The sequence below is a fragment of the Rutidosis leptorrhynchoides genome, chromosome 1 (assembly GCF_046630445.1).
Source record: "Rutidosis leptorrhynchoides isolate AG116_Rl617_1_P2 chromosome 1, CSIRO_AGI_Rlap_v1, whole genome shotgun sequence".
NCBI classification, from domain to species: domain Eukaryota; kingdom Viridiplantae; phylum Streptophyta; class Magnoliopsida; order Asterales; family Asteraceae; genus Rutidosis; species Rutidosis leptorrhynchoides.
In genome coordinates, this window is record NC_092333.1 from 626,767,026 (window position 1) to 626,793,302 (window position 26,277).

The window sequence follows — 26,277 nt, forward strand, 5'->3', positions numbered from 1 at the left end:
AGAATATGATAAAATAATCAATTTTGACAATTGCTCAACAAGACGAGACGTGCCTTATATATAAATTCATTTACTCGATTAGTAATATTTGAAAATCCAATTAATCAATCTTATAAACAAGTTGTTTAAATCTTAATTGCAGATTCAAAAGTAATTTCAATTAACATTAATCATAATTCAGTTGACCATATCTTTTAATTCGTTCATCGAAATTACGCGATTTCTAAATGAAAAGTTATTGATTTTTCGCCAGCTTTCCAAAAACATGCATATCGTGTACCTTTTATCAGTAATATATGTATTAAATTCGTGATTCATTAACGACTAAATTTTATATACAAACATGCATAAACATATATACTCAAGCACTAGTCAGGGATGCACTATTAATATATAAAAGATAAGATATGAATGCTCACGTATCAATATTGCGATTCAATATTGCAGGAAAGTACGTAGACGTAACGGAGACGATAAACACTAGTTTGACTTGCAAATAATACCCATGAACATTACCCATAACCTCCATAGCTATAACCCATAATTTCCTTAGCTTTAACCCGTTTGAGAACCCATTTTGAAAGTGACACGCTCATGACCTCGTCGTAGTATTTTATGTATAATAATATAATACTACTAATAATAATAATAAGATTAATAATAATAATAATAATATTAATCTTAATAATAATAATAATAATAATAATAATAATAATAATAATAATAATAATAAAAATAATAATAATAATATAAATAATAATACGGAGTAAAGATAGATAGATGTGTGTGTTTGTGAAGTAAACTGATCGAGCTTTTATAGATGTCTCCTGAATTCAGACCCCATGCGATCGCATGGGTTCTGTGCCTATATGCCATGCGATCGCATGGCTGCTCCTGCCAGCTCACACTTGTTTGTAATTTAGCTTGTCGACATAATTAAATATTAATATAATATATATAATTTAAATTAATTAATTATATATTATATTATATTCCCGTGCATAGTTGATTTGTAATTTTTGTTCCGATAAGTCGTACGTCGTTACTCGACTTATGTCCCGGTACCGGTTTTTCGAACGTTACTTCGTACGCTTAGAAAACTAACACTATAAGTTTAGTGACTCGTACCTTTGTCAAAATATAGACTTAAATTATCCATAAACTGTATCACTCAAAATATAACTAATACATTTGAGTGTTTTGGTCATTTACTTTTATAAATCATCGTCTCGTAATTTATTAATATAATAGTATTTATCAAACGTTTCATAACCAAGTTAATATCTATTCTCAATATTTATAAACACGTTTTTAAATATACGTCGCAAGCTATTCATACAATTAATACTTGTTACGCTTTCAAGTTATAGTCTATATATGTATCTATTTACATATAATTGTTCGCGAAACGTCGAGAACAGTCAATGGGTAATTGAACATGTGAAAGTAGTTCAAAAATATTGAGATTCAGTTTTACAGACTTTGCTTATCGTGTCGGAAACGTTAATCATACAAAGATTAAGTTTAAATTTGGTCAGAAATTTCCGGGTCATCAAAGATGATGATCCATAACCAAAATCTGTCATGGAATGTCAACATAGACATGATTGGAATAATTGGAAAGGAGCAATACGAGCTGAATTTGAATCCTCTCAATAAAAGAAAAGTTTTCGAATGTATCATTCTCACACCTAAAGATGTGAAACCTGTGGGATATATATGGGTTTTTGTGCGAAAGAGAAATGAAAAAAATGAAGTTACAAGGTATAAAGCTAGACTTGTAGCTCATGGTTTTTCTCAAAGACGAGGAATTGATTATGAGAAAACTTATTCTCCTGTTATAAATGCAATTACTTTTAGATACTTAATCAGCCTGGCAGTTTCTAAAAAATTTAGAAATGCATCTCATGGATGTTGTGACTGCTTATCTATATGGATCACTTGATAGTTATATATATATATATATATATATATGAAGATACCTGAAGGATTTAAGGTATCAGAAGCAACCAATGCAAAACTCAAAGATATGTACTCAATTAAGTTACAAAGGTCTTTATATGGGTTGAAACAATCGGGTCGCACGTGGTATAAACGATTAAGTGATTACTTGATAAGCAAAGGGTATACCAATAATCTTATTTGCCCATGTGTTTTCATTAAGAAAACAACATCCGGATATGTGATCATAGCTGTTTATGTTGATGATCTTAACATCATAGGTACAAATAAAGAGATTCATGAAGCCATTCAACTTCTAAAGAAAGAATTTGAAATGAAAGATCTCGGAAAACCAAGTATTGCCTTAGTTTACAAATTGAGCATATGCCTAATGGTTTACTTGTACATCAAACAACATATACTGAAAAGATTTTGAAACGTTTCAATATGGACAAGGCAAAACCATTAAGTACTCCTATGGTTATTAGATCACTCAATGTTGAAGCTGATCCATTTCGTCCATGTGAAGATCATGAAGATATTCTTGGACCAGAAGTTCCATATATTAGTGCAATTGGAGCTATTATATATTTTACAAATTGAACAAGACCTGACATTTCTTTTGCAGTTAATTTGTTGACAAGGTTCAGCTCAACCCCTACAAAAAGAAATTGAAATGGGATCAAGCAGATATTTTGATACTCTTGAGGAACGGCTGATTTAAAATTATTTTATTCTAACGCTTCAAAACAAGATTTGGTTGATTATGTATATGTAGGTCATTCATCAAATCCTCATAAAGATAAATCTCAAACTCGATATGTATTCCTAAATGGAGAACGCTATAAAAAGACCAACAACTATCTTCACCAACAACTATATATGAAGATAATGCAGCTTGCATAGTACAAATGAAAGAAGAGTATCAAAAGTGACAGAATAAAATATAAATGCAGACAAGATGCTAAAGCCATAGATGGTCTTAGTGGTCATAAGTTTGATGAGAAAGAACGGTATGTAGGTAAAGCTTAGAAAAAGACTGAAAGGGAATAGGAATTGAAACAACGTTGAGCTAACCTTGAAGGAGATTGTAGACAAATCACACGGGCTAAACTTGTACATAAAAGATTTAGATGATACAGTTTCAGATGAAAACCTCGGATTCTTTTCATATACTCAAGATCTCATAAAGGCCAACCAGATTGAAATGAGATACGTTCAATCAACAACTCTGCTGATCTTTATACTAAAGCACTTCCAACTGTTATTTTCAGAACGCATGTTCACAATATTGGCATGAGACATGTTAAAAGGGTGTAACAGCTCAGTGATGTCTACTTGAGGGGGAGTTAACTCATGCTGCACTCTTTTTCCCTTAGCTAAAGTTTTTTCTCACTGGATTTTCTTTAGCAATGTTTTTAACGAGGCAGTAACTTGTAGTTGATCTTAATGAAACAAAAATTGTCATCCAAAGGGAAGTGTTATGAAAGTCAATAATGCGTAGCCAAATCTACAAATTTCCTACCTAATCACACAGTGATTTATTTTGTACTATAAATATATGAAGATGTAGTTTATAGAAGATGCACTTAAGAAAATATATATGTTTACTTATACATATACTCTCTCTTTCTCTCTTCTTTCTATTATTCTCTAATTAGTGACTACATTACTAAAGGTAGTTATAAACTACTAGAATTATAACAACTCCGTATTATTGGTTTCAATCAGTTTTGAATTCGAGTTTTAGTTTTGTTTATTCTTTTTGCCTTTTACTGACAAATTTACGCGGTTGGTCCCTAACCCAATGTTTGGATTTGTTACACGCTTGGTACTTGTATATGACGAACGTTAAAAGTTTTCGTTAAGTATCATTCATGTCAAAAAAGTAAAATCTAAAACTCATCCGCGCAGTATGCACAATTCATTAGGACCAACCACGTAATTTTATCTTTTTTATTCATCAAAACCGGCACCAATGATTTAATCAGGTGTCACGTGACATGCACCATCTCATCTCTTCTCCTCTTTCAACATCACACTTTCGTAACTTTTTTTCTTTTCAACTCTTCCGTTTTAATCTTTCCCAACAACCTGAGTTGAAAATCATCAAACCATAAACAAATTCAACGCATAATCATAATCAATTTCAATTAATCAGAAACAAAATTATATTCATGTCAATCAGATTCAAATTTAGAAGCTCCGTCAACTTCGATTCAATCGATATCGACGATAATAAACCCTACATATCGGTTGCACAGCTCAGATCTAAAATATTGTTACAAAAGAAATTAAACGGCGTAGGTCATAAAGATTTCGATCTCGTTTTCTTCGATCACCTCACCGGCCAAGGTTATATTCGTATTCGTATTCTACTTAATTTACAATCCTAATCTTTGTTAATTACATAATATAATATGTATTTACTTACTTATGGCATCTGTGCATGTGTATTGACTTGTAATTTGTTATTATTAGAATATAATGACGATGAATTTAAGATACCTAGTGGTTCAAGTGTGATCATCAAGAGAGTTCCAGCTGAACCAGTTGCTTCACCTATGTAAGTTTCAGTTCAATTCTACATATACTGTTCTGTTAATGTATCGCTTAGCTGTACGATTTTAATTGTGTGTTTTAATTTGCTTTTTTCAATAAGCTTTCTCCAAATTCATGCTGTATTAGGCTATTAGCAGAACTTTGTAGCAGAACAGTGCATTTTCTATTGCTTGCAGATTAATTAATGAATAATCAACTGAAAAGTTTAAGACTAATTACCTACTTTCTGAATCTGTAATAGATTGAAGGATTATTGTAATATAAGTGAAATGAGTTTGGAGGCTGTTTGGTTATCTTATATGGCCATCACTTAGTGTATGAACAAATGTTATTGGATTACTTATCATCCGGCATTTGGACTTTAGTGGTATTCAAGGTGTATCTATAGCCAAGTAACCAAGTAGTTGTGATTTCAAGTTCCACTTGGCAAAAAGGTGTATATATGTATAATGATCATTTATGTTGTTATTGACTTACAGCCCCCTTGAGACTTGAACTTGTAGTAAGAGAGGTATAGACAGACCATATAAGCTTATCAGTTAGTTTAAATACATGAATGAGAGGGAGTGCTACAAAGACATGGGTATGAAATACGAACGGATCTCATGAAGTTACAGATGTTACACAAATCACAGATGTTTTATTGTTATATTTGTTATTAATATCTATTTATTTATTATTTACGTGACTTTAAGCCAAGTTTTTTTTCTTTCTTGATATTTCAGTCAAATGACTAATGTATAATAAATTTTCAGAAGCACACTAGCCTACTAGGGATACTTACTGTTTCTATTATCGTATATATTGTGTCGTCTATTTATCTTATAGTTTATCTATCTCTGTTTTTCTTGCTCTGAATTTTGTATTTTGATATTCTGCTTTCTCCAGATTAAGACATCATAAGCTTGAACCTGGTGAGCCTAGTGGGGGTGTTCCTAAAGGTGCATATCATTATAAAGCAACGAACTAGTGTATTTTTATGTACCATTTTAACTATTGTATATTTCGTTTACAGTTATAGGTATGGATCTCAGTAAACCAGAAGAAATAGTTCAAGAGAAGAAGCTTGCCCCTGAAGATCGTGAACACATAAAATTGGAAAGGTAAAATATGCCCCTTACGATCTTTTTGGTTTTCTGTAACTTATTAATGCAGGCTTATTTAACAATCTTTTTGTTTCTTCTTGAAATTTTGATTCAACATAATAGAGTGGCTAACACGAAGGGGATTGATTTGGAAAAAGTTGACTTGCCATCAGAACTAAGATGTCCAATTTGCAGCACATATTTCAAGGAGGCTGTGATGATACCGTGCTGTCAGCATAGCTTTTGTAAAAAATGTAAGACCTGGTTGTTGATGTTGATATTAATCTATTATACTGTAGGCATAAGTAAAGTCCCCTTGCTCTCTCTCAGTTTCTCTATTTCTCTTTTCTTTTCTATGTATATATGTATATGTATATCTGTGTGTGTGCGCGTGCACACACATAATTGACATGCTTTTTGTGTGTTCACAGGCATCTGTGAATTACTTCCACGGACCGCTAGGTGTCCTAAATGCTCTTCTACCAAGCACAGGGTAGAGCACTTGCTACCAAATTTATCTCTTAGGCATGCTATTGAGCATTTTATGGAATCCCAGATTCTTGCTACTACTCCAGAAAATGATCTGCAGAAATACGTCCCAGGTAAGTCCAATTACTTTTACTAGGCCAAAAGTAAATAATTTATATCCCTCATTACACATGTGATGAATTTCAACTTTCTTTTTAGATGGAGAATCTTGTATTCAGGGGAAGGAGGTTTCAACCGTAACTAAAAGGAAGCTGGATTTGCTTTATCCTACATCTGCAACGGAGAAAGGATCAAATCAGAATATGGCGGAGTCTGTTTTCTTCGAGGGTGCAGGATTTAATACTGGCAAATCATGTGCAATTAACCTCCTGAATTCAACTCCTAATAATAATAATAATAATAATGGAGGTATTAATAAGCAAGAAAATTTGAGACCTTCTACGGACTCGCAAGGTGAAAACCAGCCTGTTGTGCCCCAAGTATGCATGCCTGATGAAGGTATTTCTCATTCCTGATACGTTTACAATGTCAAAACATACTTCATATGCTCCAAAATTGCATGCATATGAGCTTAAAATTAAATTTTAATTTGATCTGTCTTCATTTATTTTTGTTTCTTATTCAATTCTTCAAGTATAAACCTAACATGGTTTATCTGGCTATCATAACATGCTGTTATAGTTATATTTAGTAATCCTTATCTGAATGTACAGCCAACACAATAGCGGTATCTCTTTGCCTTTCAAACAGTAACTTACAGATATAAAAGCTAAATTTGAAGTCTGATCTTGGATGAATAGACAATTATATTTTGCCTCTTTATTTTTATCTCTACCAACATTAAATATCTTTGGTTGATTTTTGTTTCCAGCCGATTCCACCAGCAGGAAAAGGGGGTTGTGGGTCAACTCTGGAGGTATAAACCTGCCTGAGGATATCAACTGCATTCTGTGTACATTATTTGATCCTTTAATATTATCATTATTTTTTGTCAGGTGGTGATCGAAGTTACGCAATTGACAACAGAAATAGAAAGGTATTCAAGACCATGACATCGTTACATCTTAATTCCATGCGAATGAGAAAAACATCGTTGATTCTGTTAGTGATGTGTTTGGTTTGTAGATGGGTTTTGAAAATGGGTATAGCTTTGAAAAAAGGAGAGAAAAAAACTTATAATCTAATCTAACTTTTAATTTAACTTATATATAAAAGGAAAGTCATAATTAACATGTACATACATACATTTACTACTGAATTTGCATATTATTAGTATAAGTGGATAGATGCTCATCTTTTACCCGATGTTATCAGGCGGGGCGTACTTGTTACAGGTGTGGCTCTCCCAGCCATTTTATAAGAGACTGCCCAATGTCTTCTAGTGAACATACTATGTATCATGCAGGTAAAATTTGCTTTCTTTCATGAGTTATAAAAGCATATTAAGGTCATCTTGTGACCAATTTATGTGGGTTTCAGGAGATCATATATATCAAGGAGGTATGCCAGGTCATGCGATGATGCCCTATTGGAACGCAACTAGCTTCCCCCCTGTAAATCCTTACATGAATATGTATGGAAACCCAGGGATGATGCCTTTTAGTCCTACTATGGTCCCTGTTACACCTTATGGGATCTCACCATATGTTCCATCTGCATATGGCACCTTACCTGTTCCTAGGTGACCTTTGTTGTATATATTTTTTATTCATATTCAGAATTTAGAATCACTGTTTATTGTCCAGCTCCTGCAATTTTACGTACCTAATATGGTGCTATAAACAATCTTTCAGTGGACTTAATGGGGGCATGGCACCTATGGGGGCGAGATTTGAACAACCCTCAAGGCACTCAGAGAATTTGGATTATCAGAATAGTGACAATCAAGTGAAATATTCTCATGAAAAGAGGTAGCCTTTTTTTTTTTTTTTTTACTGATTCAACAGCACTATTAGATTCAATAATCAATGTATTAATATCAATATCTATTTTCTTGTGTTTGGACTTACACGAGTTCTTTTTGCTAGACGAAGGTCATCTGATTATGAAGATGACAGTATCCAGAAAAGGCACGACTACCACGGCCCTGAAAGATCATCTGAATATAAATCTCATACAGACAGGGGAAAAGGTCTGAGCAATTCTGAAGAAAGCTACGGGAGAAAGTTGCAGAAGGATTATTTATATGACAAGAATTTAGATCAAAGGGACAGATCTGGTCATGGAAGATATGATAAGCATTCACATTCAACGCATGATAAGAGAGATCATGGTTCATCTCATACAGATAGATCAGTTTCAGGAGTAGAGGATGTGCATAGTGGTAGCTATAGGTATGATGAACCGAGGTATAAAAATAAAAAACACCATGAAAGCTCCAGACAACATCATAATAGCAGGGAGCATTCAGGCAGTGACTGTAGTTTTAGCCGTCATCAAATAAATAAAGAAAAAGATGTTAAAAGGAGATATATGGAAGATGATTCAGATTACGACTATCACCACAAGAGGAAAAGAGTACACTAGAGCAACAAACTGGAATGCTTTCACGGTAAATATGTATCTGAAGCTGCACAATAGACTTAGTCAATCTACCGGGTACATTTTCATTACGAGTGGTTATTATGTTTGTATTAATTTGGTTTTGGTAAGCTGTTATGGTCTATAATCTTAATAAGCAATTATATAAACAGTTGGTTGTATCAACCATTAAAGTACCTAGACAGGAGACACAATTAGGGTTTGTTGGTATCTGATTATAATCTTGTTTTGCTTTCTGGTACAGATCTTATAGTGTGGTCAGCTGTTGGACATTAAAGCTTTTTTAACTTTTGTTAACTAACGCTTTTGATGTCTTCACCAAGAAGTGTGTCAGTTACACTAAAAATTAGCCTTTTGGAATTTGGTTATATTACCATAGCTTCTGGCTGCTGATACTGGCCGCTCAAACGTAATGACAGAAATATTGGAGTCCACTCCTCATGTTTTTTACTTTGAAGTGTGGATTAGCAAACCACTTGGGTAATATTCTTTTGTGGGCTGCTTACACTCGCTGATCAAAATTCAGAAGACCTATCAAAGCTAACCGAGGTATGTTTTAGCTTTATTGTCTTAATGATTTCGTTTAATTGGTTTAAACAAAAGAGTGTCAGATCGTAGTTATAACTTTTTTATAGTCTTCATTGAGTAATATCTACCCATGTTCCTACAAAGTGTCAGTCGTAGGTGGAGTCTCTTAGCTACTCACCGAATCACCAATTCTCTGCGACCATTAGTTCTTTCCGATATCCTTTGGCTAAAGACCATATGTTTTTGACGGTTCAGTTTGCCAATTATGGCTCCTAAACACTCACCTGTTTGGACTAGTAAAAACACCCAAAGTTGCTCATAAGTGAGCTATAATTTTTTTTTCCGATTCTAGCTGTCTTATTTCCTTCTAATTCATTCTATTTAATTAGATAAAATATTGGGAAGACGCCTACCTTTTTCTGATCATCCAAAGTCCCTTATATTAGAAGTTATTATACTATTACCATTCATACCCATCACATGATAGGCCTAGTGGTTGACGTTCTCTTATTCTCACAAGAGGTCTCAGGTTCAAACCTCTTCCGTTTACTATTGCCATTCCTACTTGTCATAATCATAATTATTTTTAAATAATCAACATTAGTGGACAAAGATTTATAAGTTTCTTTGTCAAGACTGTTACATATACCAGATTTAGTCAAAATTTCCGAAGTCTATGGGTTAGAGGAGTGTTATTTTAGAGGTTGTACTCCATGGACGAAGTTGGTCGGCATACTATGCATCTTGAATTGTCACATAGCATAGGTTCTTGTTTATCAAAAAACTATTGCAAGTTTGTTGGGTCGGTACTTACTAGCAAAGAAACTAATTTGGCCTGTGGGTTAGAGTTGTAGTAGTTCAACAAGGCTATTCAGGGCAATTTCGATTGAGTTATTTCCGATTAGAAATCTTCTTCTTTTTTTTGGGTGGTACAGTCATTTTCAGGCTACTTTTTATGATATCAAAATTAAAATTTTAATGTATTTGAACAAGGAAAAGAAAAATAAAACATGTTATTTCACTTGACAAAAAAGAAAATTACACTTCGTGGTTCAAGTACAATTCAATATAACAGTGTTAAAGTAATGGTAAGGACTAAGGAGGGTCAGGGAAAGGAGAGGAAGATTTTGTGTGATAGCCACTTGAGTTTTTTTTTTCGCTCTCTCCCCATTAGAGCACATGGCGTGAGACTACGGTGTCACTATGTTTCGACTCTCGTCGCCCATTCGACGCAATTTTCTCTGTTTTGTTTGCTTTTCTGCTCTCTCTTTTATTTCGTTCTATTGTTTGCCTCGTGATTGTGTAAAGAAGAGAGTAGAAGTGGGGAGATGGAGATGAAAACAAAATTGGTTTTTAGGTTTTTTTTTTTTTTTTTTTTTTAACTATAGGGTCGAGGGTTTTTTTTTTTTTTTTTCAGCAAGGATGATATCGGTACCAATACCGTACCGAACCGTATAGTATCGATACCGAAAAAGATCAAACCCATTCTTGAATACCGTACTGAATTAACTATGTCCTTTGGGTACCAGGTATCGATGCTGATTTTTCGGTACCAATATTACATAGTACTGAAATCTTACATGCACATGCCTAGTTAAACTTTGCTTGGTCGTTGTTAGCTCACCAAATTGACTCAAAATTCTTAAAGTAGCTAAACTAACCCTATAATTCATTAATATGAACGTATTCAAATTTATCTGTCCACCACATAAAATCTCTCGAATGTGACAAGTGCAGACTTATCCAATACGGAGTAAGTAATAAGGAAAGCAAAGACATTAGTAAAGCTCCTAAACCATATGTTTTTCTCGAAGTGAAAAGATAGTAATTTAAGTTTTCTATGCTATATGTTTTTTTTCTTTTTCCGAACATGCTATATAATAACTTTTATATTCATTTTGTATTTCATATTTCAGTTTTATGATTACCGGTACCGAACTTGTATCTTTCCAAAAAGTACCTAAACCACTTTTTGTGTAAATTAGGAACCGATATCGACACAGATTGCCATTGGTATAGTATTTCGGTACTAGTACAGTATCAGTACGTTTTTTGCATTTTTAGTATTATTTTTTTTCATCCCTAGGTTTTAGGGCTTCAATTGGTAGGGCTAAAAAATGCTCCAAATTTCATTAGTTTTCGACGCGCGTTTAGGCATTGTGTTTTCGGCGTTTTTGACTCGGTTTTCGCATTCGGTTTTCAACACGCGTTTTCGACGAGCTTTTTCGATGCGCGTTATCACAACGCGTTATCGCCGCCCATTTTCGTAGCGCGTTTTGCAACGGGTTGTCGATGCGCTTTTTCCACACGAGTTTTCGCAGCGCGTTATAGCAGCTCGTTATCGTCGCGCGTTTTCTTTGTGGGTTTCGGCACGCGTCTTCACGCCCCGTTTTCGCAGCGCGTTTCGAAGCGCTTTTTCAAAACGAATTTTTGCAGCGAGTTTTCGCATCCCATTTTCACTGTGCGTTTCCGAAGCTTTCTTTCTTTGCGCATTTTCATAGTGTGTTTCATTCGCGTTTTCGATTCTCGAACTTGAAAACTTCAAATCGAAACGCGAGTATGATAATGAAAACGAAAATTGGAAACGTAAAAGTTTTTTGTACAACTTTTTAGTTATTTTGTAAGATGGAATTTAATTTCATTACATGTCAATAAAAAAACACATTTTTTCATATCATATATGGAATTAATCAATTCAAACTCCTTCGAATTTCAATTCTTTTGACACATTCCATCCTTTACATGCTAAATGATGAATGGAAACTTTTATTTAAGTATATATATATTTTCAAGGGTCAACAAGCTGGTCAACCATTTAGACGGATCTTTAAGTAAAGAAAAAAGCTTTATGAAGAAAATAGGTCTTGATCCGACCCACCAAAAAATAAATGGTTCTCGACCCGACCTGACCAACCCAACTTTTGAAACTACCCGTTTGACATGTTTAAAGAATCTGGCCCATTTAGACCCGGTCTGTTTGGACCCAAACCTATTTCGACTCGACCCGACCCAACTAGGGATGACAATGGCCACCCGATCCGATGGATATCCATCCGATCCACCCGCTTCGTGATGGATATGGATGAACCTAAATGGATATGGATACGGATATGGATGAACCTAGATGGATATGGACATGGATGAAAAGTGTCGTCCATGGATATATCCATTACCACCCGAAATACATATACAAATACATAAATATAGATGTATGCTTGCATATATACTATTACAAATTTATTTATCGTTAGATTTACATTATGTTTTAAACCCTATAATAAAATAACTATAATATATTACAATAATACACGTATATATAACAAAACAAACTTACAAATTTCATATTTAATTTTTAATTTAACAATTTTTGTTATATCTTCGACAAAGATTACACATTCTTACGGATAGATTTTAATATGTCATGTTATATTCATTTTTGTTATACTGCGTTTTTATTTTAATCGCATATTAGAAAATATTATAACAAAATTCTAATATCCATTGGATATCCATTAACCCGCTTAATCCACTGGATATGGATATAGATGGATGACCTGAAACTAAATGGATATGGATATGGATATGGCTGAACAGAATTTAAATGGATATGGATGTGGATACGGCGTCACCCGACCCATATCCGATCCATTGCCATCCCTAGACCCAACCCGACCTAATTGCTAGGTTTAGTTGCAGTGTACAACCTGTCAATAGATAAAGATCATGGATCTATAAGTTTTAATGTTGATTTTATCATTAGCTTTTTATTGAATACTCCTTTATTATATTAAAGAAAACCTTTATAAGTTACTGACATTTTTTTTTTTTTTTTTTTTTTTTATACAAAATAAGAATAATAATAGTAAGTTATAGATATTTTTTTAGTTAAGTATCTAGGCATGAGATTTTAAAAGAGGGCTTGCGGGTTATTTTAAGAAAAGATTTAAAACACTAGTTAGATTATTATAACTAGTGAAATGACCCGTGGAATCACGGGTTTGTTTAAACGAAGCAGTTTAATGATATGTTTTAGGTATTAAGTGAACGTAAATGTTAAAGTCATTTAGTTTAATGACCCGTGGAACCACAGAGTCCGATTAAGAAACTCGTCAGCTGAACATTTCATCAAACACCTAAAATGTATATTAAACAATTCACATCCAATCATAAGAGATAATATTGGTTGTCATTTTATTTTAAAAGTGTAAATTAAAATATAAATTTAGTATTGGTTTTCTTCTACCTAACTATTATACCTTCTCGTACTCAATTCAAAATAATTAATTAAAATAATTTAAAATTATTTAATTTTAATAATTAAAATAATTATTATTAATAAGATTTAATAATAATAATTAATTAATAAGATTTAATTTTAATTCAAAATCAAAATTATTTAGATTAATGATATCACCTATCATGCTTAGATTTTTTTCTTTTGTTTTTTAATTATTTTTAACAAAAGAATTAGACTAATAATGACATCATCATTATAGGATTTTAATAGAAACTATAGATATGACCTATGGGCATTGGCCTAGCTAATGGCGAAGCCACACATTTATATAGTTGATAATACAAAATAATACCTAAATATATCAAGTCAAAAAAATCAATTATTTTAAGTATCAAGTATAAACATAACCAAGTTACCATCTACTAAAAAAGCCGACATATATTTTGGTATAGGCAAATGGACTTTTCGTCTTTTTTAAGTTTTATACGCTCTATAATACGAATTAGTATTATACGAAAATTGGTTAAAATACACATTTTAATTTTTTTTTTAAAAATACATTTTAATTTTTAATTTTTTTTTTTGTTAAAAATACACCATTCCTTTAAATGTATACAAAATTTGGTTTAACTCATCTGTTTTTTCCAAGATCGTAACTGGAAAAGTATTACGTGACAGAGTACTGGACTCGAGCGAGTTAGACCACTAATGTGCTCTAACGCGAATTCATGTGATTCCCGGTGATCGGAAAATAGTTTGCGACTAGCTCATCGAAAGAACTAACTCGAACGTGTCTTGTTGCACCCGAACTCGAGATGGAACACGTTCGAGTTCAATACATGGGTACCTAAAAAGTTTTTTCTTGTCACGGTCTTAGAAATACCGGTCACACGTTTGAACTAATGGTGTATTTTGACAAATTCTTAAGAAAATGTGCCCTCCAACCCCCAAAAAGTAATAATAACAATATATTGGGTCCTACACTTGGAATGGATGGCGGAGCGACAGCTTCGCTTCCTCGCCGCTAGCGACCAACTTCTCAAGTGGGTGGCTTGGTAAGCTCCTTTCAGCATAGGTAAAATCATGTACTAAATACAACTCCATGAATGAGAAAAATGAAGGTTGCATTACCGCCACAGCAGGTCGGTTGCTTCCTGTATCGTCCCCCACATAACACTTACTATATTTTTAAAGAATAACGTCGAACTTCGGCTCCTCTGAGTTGGCCACGGGGCAACAGCCTTTGACACCCCACAATGTTGCCACAGGAGGCTCGAGAGTGGATGGTTGATCGTCACCTCCTTGTCTTGGAGGCTCTCCGGCCGGGAGTATGAATTCCTTCAATCCAACCAGCCATTCCTTAGGGGACCCCGGATAAGGAGGCGTTTGCGGTGTCCGTTCCTTCCGTACCACCCTCCTCCCACCCCAAAATTAATAACAATAACAATATCTTGCAAGACTTCTTTCATGGCCTTTCATCACGTTACTATTCTTAATTTGGTTTTTAGCAGACTGTGTACACTGAGTTACTGCGAATGAAAATAACTACCTCTACCCCAATCTATGTTATTATGCCCAACCCAATTGACCAGTCCTCATCAAGTGGCTTCGCCTCTTAACTTGCCGGTATTAAGGTGCCTCTTTAATAACGTGGTTATTGGTTCAAATCAGGGTACCGTTGTAATAGTTGGCCGACACATTGGTTTTCGGGTTGGCATGTCCCAAGTTGCTCAAAAACGCCTTAAGTAATATATTTTTAACCACATATAATCACATATATTCAACTAATAATCATATATCTCGCACTTAACCATCTATAATTGCATATATACTCAACTAAATGAAATAATTCTTAGATACCCAAATTAAGTATTAAAACTCTCATATTTACCCATCTTTTTAAAAGATTTAATTTTAATAAAACGTTAAATACAATATAAACTCTAAATCATAAAACCTAAAATCTATATCTTAAACCCTAAACTTTAATGGTCAATAAACTTTCAACCCATTAGTGTTTAGAGTTTAGGGTTTATTGACCATTGTGGTTTGTTTATATTGTATTTAGGGTTTGGAGTTTATAGTTTATTAGGGTTTAGAGCGTATTGACAGTTAGGGTTTAAAGTTTATATTGTTCAAGGTTTTAGGGTTTAAGGTATTGAGTTTAAAGTTTAGTTTTTATATTGTATTTATGATTTTATAAAAATTGAATTTTATAATGAAATGGGTAAATATGAGAGTTTTAATACTCAAATTTAGTATGCCAAATATTATGTTATTTTGGTTAGTATATATGTAACTATAGATGGTTAATAGGGTAATATAATATTTTACCCCTATGTTTAATTTATCTATAACTAAATGTCAACTTTGGTAAACGCTTAACTCGTCCCCGCTAAGATCCTTACGATTCCCCTATTAGTGACTTTTACAACTTTGGTTTAGGGTATATCATTGTAATAAGCAAAAAACTTACACAACCTAATACAAACATTTTTAACGAGTATACAACAACAACAAAACCCAATACCAGATAAGTGGTGTATGAGGGAAGTGAGATGTAGACGATCCTTCCTCTATCCGAAAATAAAGACAAGTCATCTCTCCACCCAAAGTGAAAACACTCTCAAAAGTAGAGAAAATCATCCCTATCTCTATTCAACGGATAGAGAGATTGCTTCCGAGTGGACCTCCAGCTAATAAGTAAGAATTTTTTAAAAAAATAAATAAAATAAAATTAAAAATAAATTTGTGATGCCATGAAAATGGTAAAATCAAATTTCCATGGTTTTTAAATCTTGCCTGAAATTTAATTTAGGCTCAAAGAGTCAGTCAAGTCGCCAATAAATCGACGATTGCTGTCGACTCAATAACTAGAGCCATTACCTTTTTAACGAGTATATATTCGTTAAAAAGGTTTGTGTTAGGGTGTGTAAGTTTTTTGCTTATTAGAGTGATGGTTTTATAGCCAAAAATATATTTGTAATAATATGATTGTTTTTAACGGTTTTTTTTCCTTATTAGATTGATGTTTTTTATGGCAAAAACTTTTGATATCTTAACGTTTTGGACGAAATATATTTGTAAAATTTTGTATATCTGGTTTTTTATCTCAAATCTTTTTGAAAAGCTAATTATCAAGGGAGTGAAATCTTATGGTGCGTTTGTTTAACTCTTAATTGAATAGTTCAACGTTGAATTCTGAACCATTCAGTATTTAACGCGTTTTTCTAACCTCAGAATGAAAAATGGTGCTGAATAGTTCAACATTCGGTGCTGAATCATTCAGAGTTGGAATACTATCTTAACCATTTAGCACATAAAGTTTATATAATATTATCTTTATATTATATCATAATTATATCAAGAACACTTATTAAATAACTATGTTGTAATTTTTGTTCATGTCAAAGTTTAATAAGATAATCTTATATCATTCATATTATTCGTTCAAAATGATTTTTAAACAGGTTATTGTCATTCAGAAAAACTTCGTTCAGAACTTTTGAATCATTCAGATTAAAAACCATTCAATGCTTAATCAATCAGTTTTATCAAACACACTCTTAATCTGAAAAGCGATATTAGTAGATAACAATTTTATTTTACATGCTTTGAAAACTTAGTTAAGTACTTTGGCGTGTTGGGTAATTTGTTAAACTTGTTGCAACCCTCGCAAAACTCTGATTCTTGAGTGTCTTAAAGCTCATCACACGTCAAGACCACAAAGTATAGAGCATACACTTTTGGGTTTTAGCATGTGAGTTTAGGACGATATGTTCAGTCGGATTGTAATTTAATGACGAATGGAATGTATGGTGGGTGGTGACATCCAAACTTGTCTATGAGAAATTGGATATAGACCTAATTTCATAAACATAAAAGTTGCGCGTAATTGGAGTGAAATATACAAAGTGAATCTGGTTAATGTTTAGGTTTGTCTAATTACTGTTACTATATTATCTAATAGACAAAAAAGGTGAATAGTAACTAAGGGTATTTTCGTCCTTTCTTTTTTTTTTTAAATTTTAATTAAATCACTACACCAACAAAGACTTCCACACTTTTTTCAAATATTCAAATCAACCCCCCAAACGGGGGGGTAAAGTGTCAAATAACTATTTTCATAAAAAATCTTAAATAAGCTCCACCCAAATATTCAACGGGTCATATCTTCTCGCTCTCAACGAGTTAAATTTTTCCGACACCATCGTTACTCTCGAAATAATTTTAGGAACACAATGTCACTAACTATACGCAAAACGGACGCTTTTTTAAAAACGCTAAATATTTGTGGTACTTTTCATACACGTTGATTTTGCGTTAAATTTTTAAAAGTCGATACTTACATAGCTAAACGCGGAGATGAACATATATTGTTAATTTAAAATAACATTTAAATCTTTCACGGGTTATACCTTTTAGTTCGACTCGAGTTGCGCTTCAACGACATCATTCTTTAGCCACGAAATAATTTTACAAACTAAACGCAATAAAATAAATTGAAAGCCGAACCCCGGCGCGAAGCGAGAGTTCAACAACTAGTTAGATCAATTTAACATTAACATTATTTTTAAAATCAATGACAATTTATAAAAATCCCTTTATTTAACTTATAGGTTTTCCAAAAAAAAAAATTAACTGAAAGTTTCTCACTTATCATCAGATTTAAGAGACCCCATGCTATTATTACTCTTGTATTTTAGACACATCATTCTAAAGATATTGCGTTTTTAACATGGATTTTGTTAAATGTAGCCCCTTAAAATTGTTATTAATACGTTTAAAATACTTGTACATAACACTTGGGTATTAACTTTATGATGATGATGGCCTAATAATACAAATGTTTTAAGCGCGTTAATGACAACTCTAAATGTTGTCGTTAATAAAAATTATTTAATAATAATAATAATAATAATAATAATAATAATAATAATAATAATAATAATAATAATAACAGTAGCAGCAACAAATTTTAAAGGATGAAACTTTGATAATCAGTGGATATGTTGACTTGATGTCGTTACACCGGAACAAAAAAGAAACCCTAATAAAAATCCGACACCTAAATTCCACCAGAACAACCGTCGGAACAACCATCGGCAGAAACAATCAGCGGCATAAAAAATAGTAAGTTAAAAACCGTGTTGCGTTTGAGGAGGAAACTGACACATAGGTTAAGTGACGGGGATGAAGGCCACATGCGGAAGCGTGAGGGTGAAGAAACGTTGATTCCAAGAAGGACGTAAGAACAAACGTATGTGAAGGTAAGCTCCTGTTTGTTTTTTAAGATGTTTTAGCCTGAAGATCTGCGCACCATGTCTGTAAAGAAGATGTAGTCTAAATGTCTGTATGCTGAATAGTGAAGACTGTTTGTTTTTATGTATGTAAAATAACGTAATTCTGTTTAAAGCACTTAGAATCATATTTCTAAGTCAGCGAGGCTGCAGAATTAATAAGACATTATTTTATTTTATGTCTTCAAAAAAATAAACTGACTGCGGACGCGAAGATATAAGACATAATAAGATCTGCAGACAGAAAAACAAACAACACCTAAGTGTAGATGAAAGATGACCAGAATACCTTAAGAAAATGGTGAAAAGACATTTCAGGACAAATTGGACAGTAATCAATGAGGGTTAGGCTGATCCTTATCTATGGTGAGTAAGGGCAGGTGAGCGGCGCCTCTTGGTGGCGTGGGTAGGGAGCGACACCGTCAACAACCAAGCCATTTGTGACGACACATCAAAATCGCTATTGACGCAACCGTTAACAAACGTTCCCATTACATGGTTATGCCCTCTACGTGAGATATTTCGCAAAGTTCGCATTCGTTTATTCAAAAGGTTTTAAAGTTAGTGAGTTTCAAACCAAAATAGAAGATTTTCTAAAGTAGAAAGTATGACTAAACCGTCACAAAACAGTACCAATATTTAAATAAAAGCACCAATAGTAAAAAGAATACGAATTAAATAAGTTGCATAAACAAAATGGCGCCATGATCCTATGACGTAGCATGCTCACTCCTATATGCGCGTGCGGAAGCAAAAGTTAAGTACTTAAGAAATACATGCTAAAAGGGTCAACATAAAGTCGGTGAATTCACAGGTTTGAATAACATTTTTATTAGATATAGACCACAAGATTTTCATCGTTAAGAAATGTTTGTAAAGGCATTCTAAATAATGAGCACCCAATATTGAAGCTTAACTTGTTTGTGGAACGTTACCACACACCCGTATACAAGACACTCGTAACCCAAGTGTTAGAGGTCAAACGATTATGCACCCGTTTATGACCGGTAGTCAAAGGTTAGACTAAACCCGGGTGGATATTGTCAGTCTCAATAGATTTATTCACAACAGTTCGCGTTTACCAAACTCATTAATTAACGATATCAAGCTAGGGATTTATGGTTACAACTCATGTGTAAGAATGTAAGTAATTTGTACTCGTGTCTATGCGTAAAACAGTAAAAGCATGCATGATTTCTCACCCAAAATAGTAAAAAGGGACTGTGAACTCACCTTAGGGTGCAAGCGTATCAAGTTTGCAAACTCGAAATGAATGTGGTGATCGGGTACTCAACATAGAGTAATAAGTTGGCCAGGTGTATATCGATCAGGTTGGGTCATAGTGTAAACATAATCCTATTGCTTGAGTCTGACACACAAAAGGTTAACAAAAGTCACTTAAAAAGTCAATCTTAAAAGTCAATTTAAAACGTCTTATTCAAAAAGTCAATAGTCAACAGTGAACTCAAAAGTCAACATGGCCCAAAAATGACTTTTAAAACCCATACATGTTTATTATATAATTATATTGTCGTAGTACAAGTCTCGGTAGTTGAACGAGTCAATAATATGTAAAACTCAAAATGTTGCAAAAATGACCAAACTGCCCACTTTAGCAATTTTCAGAAACATCCTTGGTACTTGGATTAGCGAATGACTAGAGCCGAAAGCTTCTCCTTGTCACAAAGTTGCTGCATGATTTTTTCATAAGTTAATTCGCATTTTAATGACCATGGCGATCGATACGATTTTGACATTTCACATAAATTCCATCGGCTTCTATAATAAAACTATAGATTTCATAAGCTTTAAAGGTTCATAACTAATTCAAGAAGTATGCAAATGACGTCGTTTCAAAAGCCTAAACTTATTATTTTTTTGAGGCGCACGCAACCGTGAACCCAGAATTCTGATGTCGGGTGCACACATCCCGATCATTTTCCGTGAAAAGTTACAACATTTATATAAAACTCATCAAACTTTTAAAAACTGTATAGGTGATATTGCTCAATAACATCATATATATTTATCGCAATATCGTGTAAAATGCTCTAGAATCGAGGATAATGAAGGTGAAAGGACCCGTTCATATACATTATAAACGATTCACAATAGTTGATTACATCGCGAGGTATTTGACCTCTATATGATACATTTTACAAACATTGCATTCGTTTTTAAAAGACAAACTTTCTTTACAACGAAAGTTGACGGTATGCACACCATTTCATAATACATCCAACTATAATTGGCTTAATAATAATCTTGATGAACTCAATGACTCGAATGCAACGTCTTTCAAAATATGTCATGAATGACTCCAAGTAATATCCTTAAAATGAGCTAATGCACAGCGGAAGATTTCTTTAATACCTGAGAATAAACATGCTTTAAAGTGTCAACCCAAAGGTTGGTGAGTTCATAGGTTTATCATAACAATCATTTCAATATATTAATAGACCACAAGATTTTCGTTTATAAATATATGTACACTCGCAAGTGTATAAAAGTATTCTATAAGTTGTAGGCACCTGGTAACAAGCCTTAACGTTCATGTTTTACCCTCTGAAGTACACCAAATCAAGTGTGTTTAAAATAACCTCGAAGTACTAAAGCATCCCATAGTCAGGATGGGGTTTGTCAGGCCCAATAGATCTATCTTTAGGATTCGCGCCTACCGTACATAGACAAGTAGTTTAATGTTACCAAGCTAAGGGTATATTTCTGGTTTAAACCCACGTAGAATTAGTTTTAGTACTTGTGCCTATTTCGTAAAACATTTATAAAAACAGCGCATGTATTCTCAGTCCCAAAAATATATATTGCAAAAGCAATTAAAAAGGGAGCAAATGAAACTCACAATACTGTATTTCGTAGTAAAAATACGTATAACGTCATTTAACAAGTGCAAGGTTGGCCTCGGATTCACGAACGTATCAATATTGAGATTCAATATTGCAGGAAAGTACGTAGACGCAACGGAGATGATAAACACTAGATTGACCTCACGAGCATACCAATGAACCATACCCATCACCTCCATAGCTATAACCCATAATTTCCTTAGCTTCGACTCATTAAAAAAAAAACTATTTTGAAATCACTCGGACAGTACTCCGTCGTAATATTTTATGTATACTAATAATATCTTGAAATAATACAGAGCAAATATATATATATATATATATAAATCGATTGAGAGAGTTTAGAGAAATATATTTTCAAGTTTCTATGAAATAATGAAACCTATTGAATTCTATTTATAATAGATTTTTGAATTATTAAAGTGAATTATTAAAGTATGAATTATTAAAGTGAATTATTAAAGTATGAATTATTAAAGTGAATTATTAAAGTATGAATTATTAAAGTGAATTATTAAAGTATGAATTATTAAAGTGAATTATTAAAGTTAAAGTAAAGTAAAGGTAAAGTAAAGGTAAAGTTAAAGTATAGTAAAAGTATAAAAACTATGTATGTATAATACGCGTATACATATATATAATATTAATTTAAATCGTTATATATATTTAATGAAATAAAATATAAATATCGTTATATTTATTATACTAATTAAGTAATGAGTTGTCAAAAGTGATTCTAGATATTTATAAAAGTTATATACGTTTTAATAATAAAGTTCTTTTCAAACTGAAAACGTCTTTGTACGTTTGAAAATAGATTAATAGAATATTATGGAAATCAATTCTCCACTAACTTTTGTCTAACTTTCGTAAATGACATTTTTTGTTTTTATTTATAAATAGCTTTACAAATTATTCTGATTATCGTTAAGAAGAATAGATTTTCTCAAATCATAGTGGACCTCTCAACAGAGACTTGTAATCATAATTCAATGTTTCTGATAATTCAATCATTTAATATATTTTTTTTAATTTCGTCGAAAATCATATTGAAACAAATACGTTCGTGTAAAGTATTATATGTTTAATACTTTATTAATATTCTCAAGTTATAATATATATATATATATATACATATATATATCTATTTATATATAACGGTTCGTGAATCGTCGGAATTTGGTCGAGGTTATAATGAATGTATGAACACAGTTTAAAATTCTTGAGATTTAACTTAACAAACTTTACTTATCGTGTCGGAATAATATAAAGATTAAAGTTTAAATTTGGTCGAAAATTTTCGGGTCGTCACAGTACCTACCCGTTAAAGAAATTTCGTCCCGAAATTTGATAGAGGTCGTCATGACTAACAATGAGAATGTTATTATAACGATTATAGAGTTTTATCATGTTCAAGAAGCATGGATAAAATAATTCGATTACACGAAGCATGTGAGTGAAGTTATCGTAAATGAATGAAATAAGATAATAGTGATTCGTCGTATCTTTTGACGTCATCACGATTGATCTCCGAAAAGAAAATCTTTGTAATCTATATTGGATTTGATTATTCGGCGATTAAGGAAATTATGTTCCTCTTCGAATTAATGCGATAATCCATTTTGATTTCTCTGTCGGATATTTCACTATAAATCCACCTCCTTTGTTTTCTTACAACTCACACCTTCTCAACTCAAATTTTAAAGTATTTGTCAATATGCTTCATCCAGTGCTGATTCTTGATATACTCCTCACTTTCATATCTGTCGCTCTTCTTTTTCATCTGCCTCCGGAAAAATCTATTTACTTCTACTATACTCTTGGTTTTATAGTGTTTTTAGTTCTCCCGTGTCTTTATATTGCTATATGCATTGATATATACGGTTTGTGATTTCTGGGTTGTTGTTGGGTTTTATATCTTCCCTTATATTTCAAAGTCCTTGCTTCTTCTATAATCATTGTCATCCACAGTTAATGCTCTCTTCTATTTGCTATGATTTATACTCCCATTTCTAGTTCGGAGCTTTGTCCTTTCGTTTCTTCTTCTTGCGATTAAGCACCGCTTGTAATGGTCCAGAATTCGCAGATATAAATTTCGGAATGAACATTGTTAATTTTCTAGGAAGAAAATTGTAATGGCACGATCTTGACTTGTCAAATTACCAGAATACCTCGGAAAAGGCCGAATCATCAAGAAATATTTTCTTGATATTTAGAGATCAAAGAGAATACAAGAGTCATGTAACATAGCACATGATGACGTTATGATCTGTGAATCATCATGTTCCATTTAGAAACTCAGCATGAATTACTGTAATATAATCACGTTGATCAAGTGTCATTATATTATACTAACTCATGCTTCAGCTCCCAACACTTCTTCAAGAATATTCCTATTTTAAACTCGAATGTTTCAGAATTTAGAAACTAAAATATTTTCTTTTATGATATAATACAGATAGCGCGAAGAGGTAAATGATTTCAGATAAGAATAATTATAAAAATATCTTTAGAAGTATGGATGATATTTATAATGAAAGATACGATGATATCTTAGAATGTCTAATATCAGAGGATGATGAAGGATATTGTCCGCAGGGGTTTAGAGTCAGGAGCAAGGTATTCGTTAATGACTTCAGCAAGTACTGAATCATTTGGATTCTTTGAAGGCAGGTTCAGCCTTTGTGATTTGTCCACAGCCTCCTTCATACTTTGCTCAATCCGTTTTCCAGTTCCAAAGCTTCTCTTTTTCTGAGCTTTGCCAATATACTATCCTTTATCATCTAACTTTTTACTGTTAAGGTCTTTTACAGTTTTTGCTGCTTCATCAGCATTTTTCAAAATTTCGAGAACTGGTTCGCAGTTTAGGATGTTTTTCAGAAATTTCTCATTCAAAGAATGTAAGTCTTGGAGGTAGACGTTGTGTGTATATGTAATTGTTGATGTAGACATGCTGCGAGGTTTCAAAATACTGATTGCTGATTCTCAATAATTGGTATGGCAATTCTTGTTATAAGGTACGAATGAGTATATGATAGGGTTTCGATAATTATAATGATTTTTTTTTTTGAAAGTCAAAGATCAGTGAAGTTGTTGGTAAGTTTATTGCTAATGTGGTGAATATAAACGATTCCCCGGTAACGTTGGCGAAAGGGCAACGTATCTATTGAGGTTATAATATGACTGTTTTGATTGAGAAGTCGAAGTTAACTTGCTGGAGCTGTGACAAAACTGTCTATTTTGAAACGGAATTGAAAAGTTATTTTAGCTAGTAAATGCCAAAGGGTCTAACACGGATACGTGTCGAACTATGACTTGGGTTTTGAGAGTTTTTCAGGTGTATAACTGTGGGTAACATGTGGTTGGATCATCATCACAATTGTTCCTTAGTTGAAGTGTCTTCAGGAATTTCAAAGGGTTTGAGTACATATTGTAATCGTTAATACATATGATGTTCTAACACAGTTTTGAAGTCAAAGTATAGCTTTGAAAGATATAGGAATCTAAGAGTGATGATACTGGTTATATTTCGAATTGAATTATGCGATTTCAAAATCAGAATATGTAATTGAATTTGAATGAGTATGATTGTTTTGATTTATATGAAAGAATGGATATTGTTGTGAAAGTAGAGAGTATAGTTGATGATTGCTGAATCAGTTTCGAAAAATGTAATATATTAATTGTGAATTTATATATCTCTCGGGTATTACCTACCCGTTAAAAAAAATTTCACAATTAATATTTTGTACAACATAAGTTTATTACAGTCTTTATGAAAATATATGTGTATATTTTCTTTAGATGTAATATAGATTTAATGAGTTAATATTAAATTAAACTCATTTGTTTTATGGTTGGAACTAGAATTGAGTAATCCCTAAAACTTTATAAATTGCATAAGTATTTCTTCAATAATATTGAAATTATGAATCATTACTTTGTTATTTGTTGGTTTTCGTGAAATTCTTATGAACTTCGCAAGGTACGAATGATGTTATTTGAAAAGTTTCGAGTACATCGATGATGAAAGTGTAAAATCAAACATATATTCGAATAATACACTTGATTTTTATTGAATTGGAATTTTATTGAATTGAGACAGAGATTGTAATTAACGATGTTTAAGTTGCGGACGAAGGACGTACATCATTGCATATTTGTAATATGAATTAACTGAGTAGTTAAGATTCACACATAATAGCTTAGTACGGGAAGATTTATTATGGTTTAAAAATTTATACATATAAAATATACATATAAATCTTTCGATTGGAAATGAGTTAATACTTCATAACTCGTTGATACAATATATTTGTTGTTGATTCGTAATGATGTCCACAATGATTCTTGAACTGACAGAGTTTGTGATGTTACAGGTGATGTTGATTCTGGCGATACTGACGGCACTGACTGTATTGATGATGCTACGGTCCTGTTGATGCTGTTGGTAAAACAAATCTAGCTTATAAATCGTACACCATTTTCGATCAAAGTTTCTACTCTACCATCTCCGTTCACTCATCCGATTTACGGTCAGAATTAAATAATCTCTAAGATTTTGGAGATTACATAACTGCCGCAGAGATATCTCTTCAATGAAGTTTATGAATTAATATTTCATCGTTTGTTGTTGTTGATATTCCTGGATATTTACAGGGCGTATGACGTTGATGTTTGAGATACAGATTGTGATGTTGCGGTGTGGGATGTGGTTGTTGTTGTTGGTG

General features: G+C 32.7%; 1 protein-coding gene across 4 annotated transcripts; it reads left to right on the plus strand.

The window, feature by feature from the left end:
* The first annotated feature begins 4,026 nt into the window (after window positions 1–4,026).
* LOC139885601 (uncharacterized) lies at window positions 4,027–26,277 on the plus strand. 4 transcript variants are annotated; one of them, XR_011772009.1, is made up of 15 exons: window positions 4,027–4,296; window positions 4,423–4,507; window positions 5,392–5,444; window positions 5,519–5,606; window positions 5,712–5,842; window positions 6,020–6,190; window positions 6,276–6,575; window positions 6,949–6,993; window positions 7,073–7,113; window positions 7,392–7,482; window positions 7,557–7,758; window positions 7,871–7,987; window positions 8,105–8,675; window positions 8,863–9,167; window positions 25,927–26,277. XR_011772009.1 is itself a non-coding variant. In XM_071869352.1 (14 exons), exons 1-13 carry the CDS (start codon window positions 4,119–4,121, stop codon window positions 8,601–8,603), a joined length of 2,001 nt encoding a protein of 666 aa, XP_071725453.1. In that variant the 5' UTR covers window positions 4,027–4,118; the 3' UTR covers window positions 8,604–8,628; window positions 8,863–10,810. The 4 variants fall into 4 exon arrangements, 2 of the variants coding, with proteins under 2 accessions (XP_071725453.1, XP_071725452.1); XR_011772008.1 differs by lacking the exon at window positions 25,927–26,277 and adding an exon at window positions 10,884–11,076; XM_071869352.1 differs by lacking the exon at window positions 25,927–26,277 and having other exon boundaries at window positions 8,105–8,628; window positions 8,863–10,810.

What these genes read in the sequence shown, in the direction of transcription:
- LOC139885601 (XM_071869352.1), top strand. Translation starts at nt 4,119, where the DNA reads ATGTCAATCAGATTCAAATTTAGAAGCTCCGTCAACTTCGATTCAATC. An exon ending in GAACCAGTTGCTTCACCTAT is followed by an intron (nt 4,508 to 5,391) that starts GTAAGTTTCAGT and finishes TGCTTTCTCCAG; the next exon opens with ATTAAGACATCATAAGCTTG. An exon ending in TTGACAACAGAAATAGAAAG is followed by an intron (nt 7,114 to 7,391) that starts GTATTCAAGACC and finishes CGATGTTATCAG; the next exon opens with GCGGGGCGTACTTGTTACAG.